The 13,171-nt window shown below is 44.6% G+C and overlaps 1 protein-coding gene across 1 annotated transcript; it reads left to right on the top strand.

The window, feature by feature from the left end:
• Positions 1-1,668: 1,668 nt before the first annotated feature.
• Positions 1,669-13,166, top strand: LOC309491990 (NACHT, LRR and PYD domains-containing protein 1 homolog; the record flags this gene model as incomplete). Its single annotated transcript, XM_082191014.1, has 7 exons — positions 1,669-1,920; positions 2,139-2,198; positions 8,849-10,577; positions 12,415-12,492; positions 12,612-12,686; positions 12,854-12,997; positions 13,092-13,166. Coding segments are annotated over exons 1-7 (2,174 nt in total), but the record flags the coding sequence as incomplete, so codon positions are not given.
• Positions 13,167-13,171: the final 5 nt, after the last annotated feature.

Here is a 13,171-nt window from a genome sequence, read left to right as displayed (position 1 = left end):
ATAACATATGCATATAGCCTATGCAGTGACACACACATACAACCATTATAATGTTTAAACCCAGCACCTGCCGAAATTGTACTCTGTCAGCTTTGCAAGGTCTGAGACACATAAAACTCATTCTGATGACAGCTTTCTCCATGAGGATCTCTGCAGAAAAGCACAGGCCTCTAGCTTCAGCGGGAAGCCTGTAATGTTGGGGAGTGTGATTTCAGCAGTGTGTATTCAGTCTTAATTCTAGGTGTCACTCGAGTGTTCAATCTGTGCTATTATAATTTACTCACAAATGATTTACTATGCCTTTATTTCTGTTCTGTTTTGGGTCAATTCAGCCACAGCAAAAACAGTTTAGAGAAATAAAACAATAAAAGCAATAATAAAATAAATTGCATAAATTCCACACAAAAAATTGAATATATGTAACCTTTTTATGTAACATTGTTGAATAATGTTATACAATTTTGTTTATAATCATTTAAAATTAGATATAATAAGACAGAGTCATATTGTATCAGCCTGAATGTTAAGTATTGTTTTGTCTTTTCCTGTCAGGACCATATCATGATGTATGGGGATCAGGAAACTAAAACACAAAGTAAATTACAATTCTATAGAACTCTGAAATCAAATTATGAATTGGAAGAATATCTCCAGAGTGTGAGAGACACAAAGCAGATCCTGAGCAAGTATGCTGTGTGTGTGTGTGTGTGTGTGTGTGTGTGTGTGTGTGTGTGTGTGTGTGTGTGTGTGTGTGTGTGTGTGTGTGTGTGTGTGTGTGTGTGTGTGTGTGTGTGTGTGTGTGTGTGTGTGTGTGTGTGTGTGTGTGTGTGTGTGTGTGTGTGTGTGTGTGTGTGTGTGTGTGTGCGTGTGTGTGTGTGTGTGTGTGACGTGAGTGAGTGATCCTGAGCAAGTACAGGCTGAGTGTTCTGTTCTGGGCTAGATCTCCCTGCACATCCAATTCAATCAATTTATGAACACATAATTTGAGAAATTAGTCTGATTCAAATGGGAATCAGAAACCAAACGCTGACTGGACAAGAGGAGGAGCTGGGGATGGAGGTTATTAGCTCCTGAGAAACACAATAACTTCTGATAATACTGAAGGACCTTATGGATTCTGTGATAGGTGTCGTATCCCTGAAGAGATCAGCTGATGCGAGCTTGAGATTACAGCTGATACACTGGCATTGAGAAACAATGTGCAGTTCATGATAGATCATTAGTTCTTAATAGAAATAAACATCATACGTAAATCATATGTCATATGTAAATCTAACAAGTGCATAGTGTTTACTGTGTAACTGACTTCCATCAGTGAGTGGTGAATGTGGTCAGCACATTAATGGTGAAGTAAAAATCTTTTAATCAGTACTCTTGGCCAATTCCCTAATACTTAGGCCTACTTTTAGGATAAAGGCCCCAGCATGTGCTGTCCTTTTCGTTTTGATGTGGCAGTGTGTCACTCGCCCATCTTGATAGGCTACATGAATGCATATTTGCATCATTCTTGAGTCTTCTTTTTGAACACTTTTTTTTTTTTTTTTACAAATTTTTTTACTAAATCCAGAGTTCCTGACATTACAAGTGTGGAAACTACCGGCGAAGAACATAAAAAAAAGACCGCCACGTCTACTGAAGTGACGCAATGCGCGTGCACGCGAAGGGAGTCAGATTCTGGCAGGGATGCAAGGGGGAACGAACTTGGAGAATGTACATATTTACATATTGATCTAATCGTCTCTCCGTCGCTCTCAGCAGTGTGTGCGGTGTCGGGATATTTGCTAACGCTGTCTGCTCTGGTATTTCGAACTTCGTTTCACTCCCAAGCGAAGAAAGAAAAAGAACTTCTCCGTGATTAAGCAATATTGGGGCATTCATTCCCGGATCAAGGTCTGTTGTCCGACACGATGAGCAGCTTTGGTAAGTGAGATGTGCGATCTGATTAACCTACTTGACAAACTCAGATAGGTTGAAACAAATACAAATCTCTGTTTTGTACAATTAAACAAACAATGCATTTGTTTAATTGTAAGATCAGTAGTTTAATTGTAGTTTGTAATTGTAAGATTGTTTGTAAGATCAGTAGTACATGTGTGGGTATAATTTATGATCTGTCGACATGTGGTTGATTTTAACAGGTCTTTACAGCAGGAAACAGAAGCCTCCTGATCCTGGTACCCAAGTAGCCAGACATAAAAGTGAGTTTACCCTGTTGTCTTGTCATCATTATCAATGTTCACTTCGTACACTTGAGCAAGCTTAAATGTAGCAACCAGCCAGTAAAGGAGTAACGGAATAGGCAAAAAAGAGCAAAAGTATCAGGGGTTATTCTTGGATTTTTGAAATTAAGATACAATTAATAAAAAAACGAAATTCACTTTAAAGAAAGGCTTTGTGCTTTCTGTTTGAGGTCTCTGTGAAAGTTTTAAAGTCGCTTTCAGAGCGGTCATGTCCGTAACGGAGAACTGTCACGTCCGAAACATTGTTTCTCTTACGAGAGGTCTCTCGTACTTGCGTAAGTATCTTACGCTAGGGGAAAACCTCTTTTCCTCGAGATATTGAAGCCAAAAATTATCCTTAATTTTGCAATAATGTAAAACGCATTGCAGCAGCATGCAGACATGGGCGAGACAGCTCTCGCGCCCATTGGCTGCTCTGCGGCAACTGCACCAGCCTATCGATAGAGGCCCCTCATGACGTCAGAACCAATGAGGGTGCTTCGCGCCCATTACGTCATGTCCCGCCGAAAGCGGGCTATACGGCCCAGAGAGGCTGGTTTGGTCAGTTTTTCATCTCTTCAGCGGGCCTACGAGGATCCTGAGAGGAAGCCGCGCCGTCTGATTCAAGCACCCAGCGGGATTAGTCTGCATCTGAAGCTGCCGGTCGACAACTTGCCGCCTTCAGTCGCCGTTCCTGCTCACGCTTTCCGGCGTACATATCCTTTTCTCTGCTACTGTGTTTTGTGTATGTGTGTGTTCGCCGCCGCGACACACACTCTCATTGCACTAAAAGAGCCGGGCGTCTTTTTCAAGACGCCCCTTTCCTGAGGATGCGCAGCTCTCGCGCTCGCTGACGGCGACTGCCCTCACTGCGAGCTAGTTACTGCCTATGGTGACTCTGTGGACTCACCTGGCATCCTTCTCCGAGACTGCGCCAAGGCCCCCCCCCCCCCCCGCAAAGCTCGCCGGTGCGCCCGCTTGCCTTGCCTGCTTGGAGGATGATACCTGCTCTCCCTCTGTTCGAGCCGCGCAAACCGCGCCGTTCACAGGGGATGTCAGGAGCGGACGGTCACGGGGCTAGCTTTCTCTCTCCCTCTGTTCAAGCTGCGCAAACTGCGCCGTTCACAGGGGAGGCTGGAAGCGGACGGTCGGGGTTAGTTTTTCTTTACGTACAAGAAAGCTATACCCTGCCCCTACGCCCCATTCACGCGTCACTCACCGGCGAAAGGAGAAAAGAGTGTTTATAGTCCCGCCGAAGCCGGACTGACCTGAATTTTCTCACACATTTCTCAGTTCCCTGATCAGTCGACTGGAAATATAAATATTGCAGCGCCTGCAAGCAAACGCCGAAGAAAACATGTTGACGCTCTTATATGCTCGTGCCTCTGAAAGCCTTTGTGTTCCCCCCTGTGGCTCAGTGGCGGAATCTTTGGTTTTTCGCATGAGAGACTGGTGTTTGAATCCCGGTCTAACGGCAGATAAATTATGCCTCCAATGCTTCGCTCTGTCAGTTCCCTGAAAGGCGACTGCAGATGTGCATTTTGCAGCCAACGAGCGCGTTGTACAACCCGCTCGCCTGCACCCAAACACCGTTTCTATGGTTCCCGTGCGTCACTGGCGAAAGGAGAAAAGAGTGTTTATGTCCCGCTGCGGCCGGGCCGAATTCTATTTCTCATACATTTCTCATTCCCCTCTGAAGTTCAGGCGACTGGAAATGTCAATACTTCAGTGAGCGAGCCTGTTGTAATGCACGCACGCCTGCAAACAAACGTCAGCATGTTGACGCTCTCTGATAATACTCGCGCTAACTAAATGCCTATGTGTCTTCCCCTGTGGCCCAGTGGCAGATTCTCAGGATTTCGCGTGAGAGACCCGTGTTCGATCCCGGGTCTACCGGCAGATAAAATTATGCCGTCAATGCTCCCTCTGTCAGTTCCCTGAAAAGGCGACTGCAGATGTGTATTTTTGCAGCCAACGAGCGCGTTGTACAACCCGCTCGCCTGCACCCAAGCACCGTTTCTATGGTTTCCGTGCGTCACTGGCGAAAGGAGAAAAGAGAGTGTTCCTAGTCCAGCTGCGGCTGGATCTACCTCCATTCTCACACATTTCTCTGGAAATGTCAATATTGCAGTGGACGAGCCTATTGTACTACACGCACGCCTGCAAACAAACGCCAGCATGTTGACGCTCTCTGTTTCTATGGCAACTTCTTGCTCGTTCAGTTCCAGTAAATGCGACTGTTCCAGTGTATTCTGCAGTAAACAAGTCGGCGACACAGCCCGCTTGCCTGCACACAAACGCCGCTTTTACGGCTACCCAGATAAATCCCATAAGAGTGTATTTTCTGGTGTTCCGGCCACGGCCGATGATGTTATGAGTGTAGACAAAATGCCCACTGCCCAGTGTTCATTCCTACACAGAAACACAGCCCGTCACACAGGGCTCGCGCACATGAAATCGACCCAGATCGATTGCGCATTAAATGTGGTAAATGTGCCCACTGCCCAGTGCCCACAAACACTACGTTCTGCATGTCTCAAGGTTTCTGTAAAACGAAACCAACATGCATTCGCTCTGCTCAGGCGGACAATGCTCTCAGTGTCGTAAATGTGCCCGCTATCCCACGCCCACATTCACACATAGACATGACAGGTCTTACGGGACTCGCCCAGCCCTCCCCATCTCGGTTGACCACCGCAGAGGAGTCGAGCGCGGGCAATCTGCCCGCTGTTATCAGCGCGCCCCCTGCCTCAAATGTCATAAGCGCGACGCTTATGTTGCAGCACACTGAAGCCCCTCTGTCGCTGAGCGACCAGAGCGCGCTTCGCATTCAACCCCTAGCCATTCGTGCAAACGCATGGGCAAGGCTACCCGGGGTTTCGAAGTGGGTGCTAGACATTATAGAAAGAGGCTATTCGCTACAGTTCGGTCGACGCCCGCAACGCAAAGCGGCGCGAATCGATACTACGGTGAAAAAGGAAGTAGCACACCTACTTCGAGCCGAAATAGCGAAGTTACTGAGCAAATGGGCTATAGAACCCTTATCACAAGCTCAGAGCGAAGGGGGCATGTACAGCAGATCTTTTCTGGGACCCAAAAAAAGACGGGGGTCTCAGACCCATTCTAGATCTAAGACGACTAAACAAAGCACTTCTGAAACGACGGTTCAGAATGCTCACGACCAAGAAAATCCTCTCGCAAATTTGCCAAGGGGACTGGTTTATGTCGATAGATCTGAAAGACGCGTATTTTCAAATACAAATAGCGTCACGTCACAGGCGATTTTTGAGATTCGCCTTTCGAGGGTCAGGCATATCAGTACACAGTCCTGCCATTTGGCCTATCCCTGGCACCTCGCGCATTCACGATGTGCATGGATGCAGCGCTCGTACCCCTTAGGCTCCGAGGCGTACGAGTGCTGAATTATTTGGATGATTGGCTGGTTCTAGCTCGATCACAGTCGGAGCTCATAGAACACAGGACCATATTACTCGATCACCTCGAGAATTTAGGTCTCACAGTCAATTGGGCGAAGAGTTCGCTGTCTCCCAGTCAGAAAATATCTTTTCTGGGCACAGATCTGGACTCGCTGTCTATGACAGCACAACTGTCGCCGCAACACAGACTAAGTATTCAGCGAATGAGATTTTTCGCCACAGCGCTTTAGTCCCGCTCAAAAAGTTTCAAAGGATGCTGGGTCTCATGGCTTCAGCATCCTCAGTGCTTCAGCTGGGTCTGCTTCGCATGCGCCCGCTGCAGTATTGGTTGAAAGCGTGCGCCGCGCAGAGCTTGGACCTCCGGTCTCGCGTGCCTCAAGGTCGATCAGAAATGCGTCGCAGCTCTGAAACCTTGGACAGTGACCGACTGGTACCGGTCAGGAGTAAGCCTGGGGACTTCCTCGAGTGTGAAGGTGGTGTCTACGGACGCCTCAACCTCGGGATGGGGAGCGCTGCTCGAGGGCAGACCGTTATTCGGCCAGACCGTTATTTGGCCAGTGGTCGGAACGGGAGAAGCTTCTGCATATAAACTGTCGACAACGCGCTGAGGCGTTTTTTGTCCCCAGATAAAAGACACCACGTCTTGGTCCGTTCGGACAACATGTCAGTGGTGGCTTATATAAATCACCAAGGAGGTATCAGATCCAGAATCCTTCACAGGCTGACGGAACACCTCCTGGTCTGGGCTCAGCACAATCTGCACTCGCTCAGGGCAGCGTATGTGCCCGGCCATCTGAATGTGGGACCAGACAGACTGTCCAGAAACTATCTTCCGGCAGGAGAATGGTCTTTACACCCACAGACAGTCAAACTGCTATGGAGGACATTTGGCAGAGCGAAAATAGACCTATTTGCGTCTCAAGAGAACGCTCATTGTCAGGAATTTTTCTCCAAGAGCAGGGATGTGCTTGCTCATGTGGCCCCGCTGCCCGCTCTATGCGTTTCCCCCTGTCACGCTCCTACCCCAGGTGTTAGAGCGAATCAGGGAGAGCGGATGCCCGGTGCTACTCGTCGCCTCATTTTTGGACAAACCAAGTCTGGTTTCCAGTCCTGATGCAGCTGACGAGTACCGCCCCGTGGCCGATACCGGTAAGGAGGGATCTCCTCTCGCAGGCAAACGGCTCGATCTGGCATCCTTACCCAGAGCTTTGGTCCCTACATGTGTGGGCCATCAACGGGTACCCGTTAACCTCCCAGCGGGAGTGTTAAACACGATCACACAGGCTAGAGCTCCATCTACGAGGCGGCTCTATTCCTCAAAATGGTCTGTGTTCACTAGCTGGTGTACAGCGAGTGGCACTTCACCCTCACGCTGTGGGGTGCCGGAGGTTCTCTCCTTTATACAAGAGCTTCGTGTAAACGTGTATGGAGTTTGGGCCTAATGACTCGAGAGTCATACTCAAACCAAAGCACGGATATGTTCCTAAATCCCTCAATACACCGTTTAGGGCACAGGTTATCTCCCTGTAGGCCCTGCCGGTATCTGAAGAGGAAGGGGACGCAGGCTTCCTTTGCCCGGTCAGGGCGTTAAGAGCCTATGTGTCTCGCTCATCTGTTTTCAGACAGACGGAGCAGCTCTTTGTTTTGTTCAGCGGACGTTCTAAGGGACTAGCTGCATCAAAACAGAGTCTATCCAGATGGATAGTTGATGCTAAAGCGCTAGCTTACACATCCAAGGGCCTGCAATGCCCGATAGGTGTCAAAGCGCACTCCACAAGAGGCATGGCCTCGTCGTGGGCTTGGTCCAGTGGGATTGCCTCGCAAGATATCTGTATGGCGGCAGGCTGGGCCTCCCCGTCTACATTTATAAGGGTTTATAACCTCGAGGTTCCCGCTTTACAAGCTAGGTTGCTCTCGGTTTAATTTTTCAGTATTGCCCGCCCGATGCTATGGGCTCAGGATGCTGAAACTGCTAGAGCGTCGATCACTGATCGTCTGTATACTTCTGTGGGCAGTGCGTAAGTCCCCCATATTTACCGGTCCAGGCCAAGTTCGCCCTGGCTGTGTGGAACACTTGATATAACATGCTCTTATCAGAGCTCCATATTACTGGAATGATGCTATTCTAGCCCCTCTTCCCGGATTCTCTGTGAGTCCCTTGTGATTAGGCACTGTATGAGCCCCGGGCACCTGCCCTTGGGACTTTAGTGTTATGTCTCAAGCACGCACGGCGTTTTACATTGTGTTCCCCTAGCGTAAGATACTTACGCAAGTACGAGAGACCTCTCGTAAGAGAACGTACTCGGTTATTAACGTAACCTCGGTTCGAGTACTTGCGTATCTTGCCGTGCATGCGTCATGTTCTGATTCGCTTCAGCGATGAAAAACTGACCAAACCAGCCTCTCTGGGCCGTATTTATAGCCCTAGCCCCACCCGCTTTCGGCGGGACATGACGTAATGGGCGCGAAGCACCCTCATTGGTTCTGACGTCATGAGGGGCCTCTATCGATAGGCTGGTGCAGTTGCCGCAGAGCAGCCAATGGGCGCGCGAGCTGTCTCGCCCATGTCTGCATGCTGCTGCAATGCGTTTTACATTATTGCAAAATTAAGGATAATTTTTGGCTTCAATATCTCGAGGAAAAGAGGTTTTCCCCTAGCGTAAGATACTTACGCAAGTACTCGTTCCCTCTTCTAGAGAGAACCGAGGTTACGTTAGTAACCGAGTACGTTTTTTCCTCATAAATGTGAACACGAAAAATAAAATAAAAATAATATTTTATGCTCTGTGGAGGCCGACCCTTCTTCATCCAGTGGGTAGTATTACTTTTGTTTTGTGCAGTGTAATTCATAGAATTACTAAAAAATATTTTGCCACCTAAAAGTTAAAGATTTTTTTGTGTCATGTCACATGTGCATTTCCCTCATATTAAATATAAAACACATGTGTAGACACACAGATTTAGCTCTATTTCAAGTTGGTCACGTGAATTACCCGCTCTGAAGAATGGAAAGATGTTTGACTTCCGTGTGAGCTTAGCTTACATCACTACACTATTGACAATACACAATATACCTTTTTTCTCCACAAAACCATGCTAATGTGACAGCAGCTTAATACTGACTGTTTTGTGAGAATGTTATTTTAACCATTAATAACCATTGATAAGTCAATCATTTGTGTTTTTCTGTAGATTGGAGGGACATGATTCTTCAGTACAAGTCTTCAGTCATTGATAAATGTAGCTTTGTTCCTGAGTATAACCATCCATCTGATGAACGTGTGGAACTGGCCGCCCGTTACACTGAACCAGTGATCATTCAGAGAAGCAAAGAGCAGAATGAGAAATACTATCGTGAACATGTGAGGTCTGCTCACACTTCTGGTACAAAAACATCATCTCAACTGTTATCAAATGACAAGAATCACAGCATCAGAATAGACCAGCTGTTCAGTCCCGACAGTGATGGAAACACACCAAAAACTGTGATTCTCAGTGGTGATTCTGGAAGAGGTAAATCCTTCACGTTACAGAAGATCATGTTGGACTGGGCATCTGGAGAACTTTACTCTGAAAACTTTGATGTAGTTTTTTTGTTCAAGTGTGAAGAGCTGAAGTGTATTTATGAGGAGATGAGCTTGATTGAGCTCTTGAGCTGGAGTTGCAGTTTAAAATCAGATCAGATCTCACAGATACTAGAGTTAACACCAGAGAAGGTCCTCTTCCTCATTGATGGAATGGATGAGTATGCATTTCATCCACCCATTCATTTCATGTTACTTCACACTAATACATCCAATACAGTCCGACCTATGGACACTCTTAGGAACCTGTTGAGGGGAGTCTTGCTGCCTGAATCATTTGTGCTTGTAACTACGAGATCTATAGCTGATGATGCAGTGATGAATCTCCTCAAAGGACCTCAGCGTTTCACTGAGATTGTGGGCTTCTCTGAGAGAGGGGTGCAGGAGTACTTCCGCAAGTTCTTTCAGGATGAGCAACTCTTCAAGAAAACATATGAGAGTGTGAAAGCAAATGAAGGCCTCTTGACTACTTGCTCTGTGCCTTTGCTGTGTTGGATGGTCTGTTTTTGTCTGAAGAAGCACATTACAGATGGTGATCATGTGATGGCAGAACTAAAGACAACCACCTCCATATATGTTCACTTTGTGTCCACTCTACTGGAGCATCATGGCCAGAGTCAGTCTGTCCTCACCATGCTGAGGAGTCTGGGTCAGCGGGCAGAGGAAGGGACGAAAAAGCGAGAAGGAATTTTTTTAAAGAAGACTGTGACTGGCATAGATCCTGCTACTAGTCTTTTCTTATATAAAGATCATTTGAAAAGAAAAAACAGACGGGTGCCAGTGTTCAGGTTTATGCATCCAAGCTTTCAGGAGTTCTTCACTGCTCTTTATTTTGTTTTACTGGATGGAAAAGAGTCCTGGGGAAAAGTCAGGGCGCTGTTGAACTTAATGAAATCGAAGTCTATAATTGACAAGCCATCTCCCGAAAGAAGATCAAATCTTATTCCTTCAGTCATGATGTTTCTCTGTGGTCTCTTTAATGAGAAGGTGTGCAGCTCACTCTTTAAAAAAATCAAGTGGACTGTTCCTCACAACATGACACTGAAGAAAAGCCTGCAGGGAAGTATTCTTACAATGAGAAGACAGCATGGATTTGAACTTTTTGCTCTTCACTGTCTGTATGAGCTCCATGATGAGGTGTTCGTGAGAAGAGCTTTGGCAGATTGGGAATCCATGGACCTGTCAAACATTTCTCTGAGGAGCACAGACTGTTGGGCGCTGCTGTACTGTCTTCAGTTCTGTTCATACATCAGAAAACTGAACCTCATGTACTGTGATTTAACAGCTGATAAACTCAAGATTCTTCAGCCAGCACTCTGTATGTGTGAGACTCTGAGGTCAGTGTATTTGCATGGAGAAACACTTGTAGATTGAAACAAAGTGCCCCTATTATGCTATTTTAGAGGCTTCTGATTTTGTTTGGAGGTCTTCAACAGGTTTACATGCATCAAGGTCAAAAAACACTTTAATTTTCTCATAATATACATTGTACATCACATTTTTCAATGATTCTCAAATGACTGGATGAATCAGTCTCTCTAAATACCTCCTTTCCGCGAACCTACACTGCTCTGATTGGCCAGATGACTCAGCCTGTTGTGATTGGTCTACCACTTACAGCGCGTGTCGGAAGCTAAACGTCCATTACCATAAACTTGAGCTCCGGAGGCTTTAAGCTCAGCGATTGTACACACAGTAAAAGTGTAACGATGGCGTCGATTTTACCATATTAATCAGAGCGCAAGTCCGATGATGAAACATTGGAAGTACTATTCAACCCGAACCTCCATTGCAAGGACGACTCGAGCAGAATGTTTCTCAGTGATACACTACTCAGTTTGAGGTACATTATGAGTTGCAACTGTAACTCCTCACCATCAGTATTAACAAGTGTATGTCCATCAACAAACTGATGTGTATATTTCTAATTTATTGCAGTGCACATGCGGGAACTGGATTAATGACAAATTACTGATGTAACATAAATGTTTTAAAACAAATCTTGCTCCATCCTTTATCTTTACTCAAAGTAGTAAGAATGACAGACAATCTGCATTAATGGACACAGCAGCAGCAGGTAATAGTGAGCCTGCAGCTGATTTGCAGAACTATTTTAGGAAGACAGTAGTAATAACGTGAGTTAACCGGTTAGCCAGGAAACTTACACAATATAAAACACAAAACGACGTATTTAGAACACCTGGTAGAAAATATATACATAAATAATTAATCATACTTACAAGTTGTGATACTGAGGAGCAAGTTGGTCCTAATAAACTGAGTACTGACCCATCTTTCAAGAGCAACGAGATTTGAGAAGCAGTCGTCAGTAAAATGACGTGTTTGAGGGCGGAACAAGTTGTTCGCAGGTGGACAACGTACAACATAGGTGGGCATTATGCAAATGTCTTTTCTAGTGACGTAGAACCGTAAAGGAGGATTCAAATGAAAAACGGCTTGTATACTGTATGTGGTTCAGAGTCGATTCTTTCTTTTGGGAGACAGTAACTTTATTTATCGTGCACTTTGAAGAACATTTACATTCCGAAACAGCTATATTACGCACTGCACGAAAGGGAATATTCGAAAAACCATAATAGGGGCACTTTAATTTTTGATTGACACTTTAAAATACTATTACTAAATATTTCTACTTAAATTACTTGTACTTGCGAGTGTTTCTGTGGTATATAGGACAGTAATGTGACACATATACACATAATAAAAATAATAACATTTGAAAAATGTTCACCAAAAGTTTGCAAAGTCAAGTGGTGCAAACAACATGAAGAAAGTCATGTATTAACATGCAAAAAAATTATACGGGATATTTTATCACATAGAGAACCTCTACAGTACAGACCCTCTTGTCTGTGTGTCAAAAATAATAAGTCTCTTATTATATTAGAAAGATTTTTAACCCTGATGAAATGGAAAGGTTAGTTTGGATTGTAATTGTTTAAAAACTTTATGCTTATGAATTATATTTTGGTGATATTTTATATTTTTCTTTATAAAATAATATTTTAAAAAATTGAGGGAAACTTCAGTTATATACAGTAGACATATGACATTTTTGTGCACATGCATTTTAAACTTGATTTTTTAAAATATCTGTTGCTTCTCTTTATCCTGAACACTCGTATCTGTCATTGACCCATATATCATGTTTAGGTTGTCGGTGGAGCATCTGTCAGAAGTTGGAGATTTGATTCAGATTCTTGGTGAATCAATAGTCTTCAGAGAGCTGAAGTAATTTTAAAAAACAACTTCCTTCTTCAAATACATTAATATGAAATATCAAACCAGTAATTTGAACATAATAATGTATTAGTTGTTTAAATATGTTATCTGTTCTTCTGACATGGTAGAGTTCAAGAGGATGAATACAGCGCTGAGAGTCCCAGATGGACGCTTGATCTGTCAGTCACTCGTGGAGATGTCTTGTAAGAAACTATTGCACTTTCAGTGTAATTTCTCTTTTGAAGAATAATTAATAAAATAATTATATAATCTTATCAAGAATAATTAGGTTTCAGAACACAGCATATATCATTCGTAGCAGTGTACGGTGCTGTTATCAAATGTTCCTCTGTGTCTCTGTCTGTTTCAGGTTGTCTTTGAGTTCCTCAGAGAAGAATCCATCATTTCCAGCAGTCTTCAACATCAGTCTTACATGTTCACACTCAGAGATATCCAGCACTGACTGGACACTCTTCTTACAGACACTCAGCAAGGCAGGAAAATTATCAGAAGAGTAAGAAAATTATTAATTTAATATTAACTTTATTTATCTCATCAGTGGCTTTACTGTTATTTATACAAGTTGTGGTCAAATATATTTTTTGCAGCTCTTCAGCTCTTGATGAACATGTCAGTTTGCTTCTGTCTTCATTTCACTCTGTGGGTTTGAAGACATTGGATCTGAAGT

This window comes from Leuciscus leuciscus (genome assembly GCF_965113295.1).
Source record: "Leuciscus leuciscus genome assembly, contig: HAP1_SCAFFOLD_808, whole genome shotgun sequence".
NCBI classification, from domain to species: Eukaryota; Metazoa; Chordata; class Actinopteri; order Cypriniformes; family Leuciscidae; genus Leuciscus; species Leuciscus leuciscus.
This window is presented reverse-complemented; position numbering and strand designations above follow the sequence as displayed.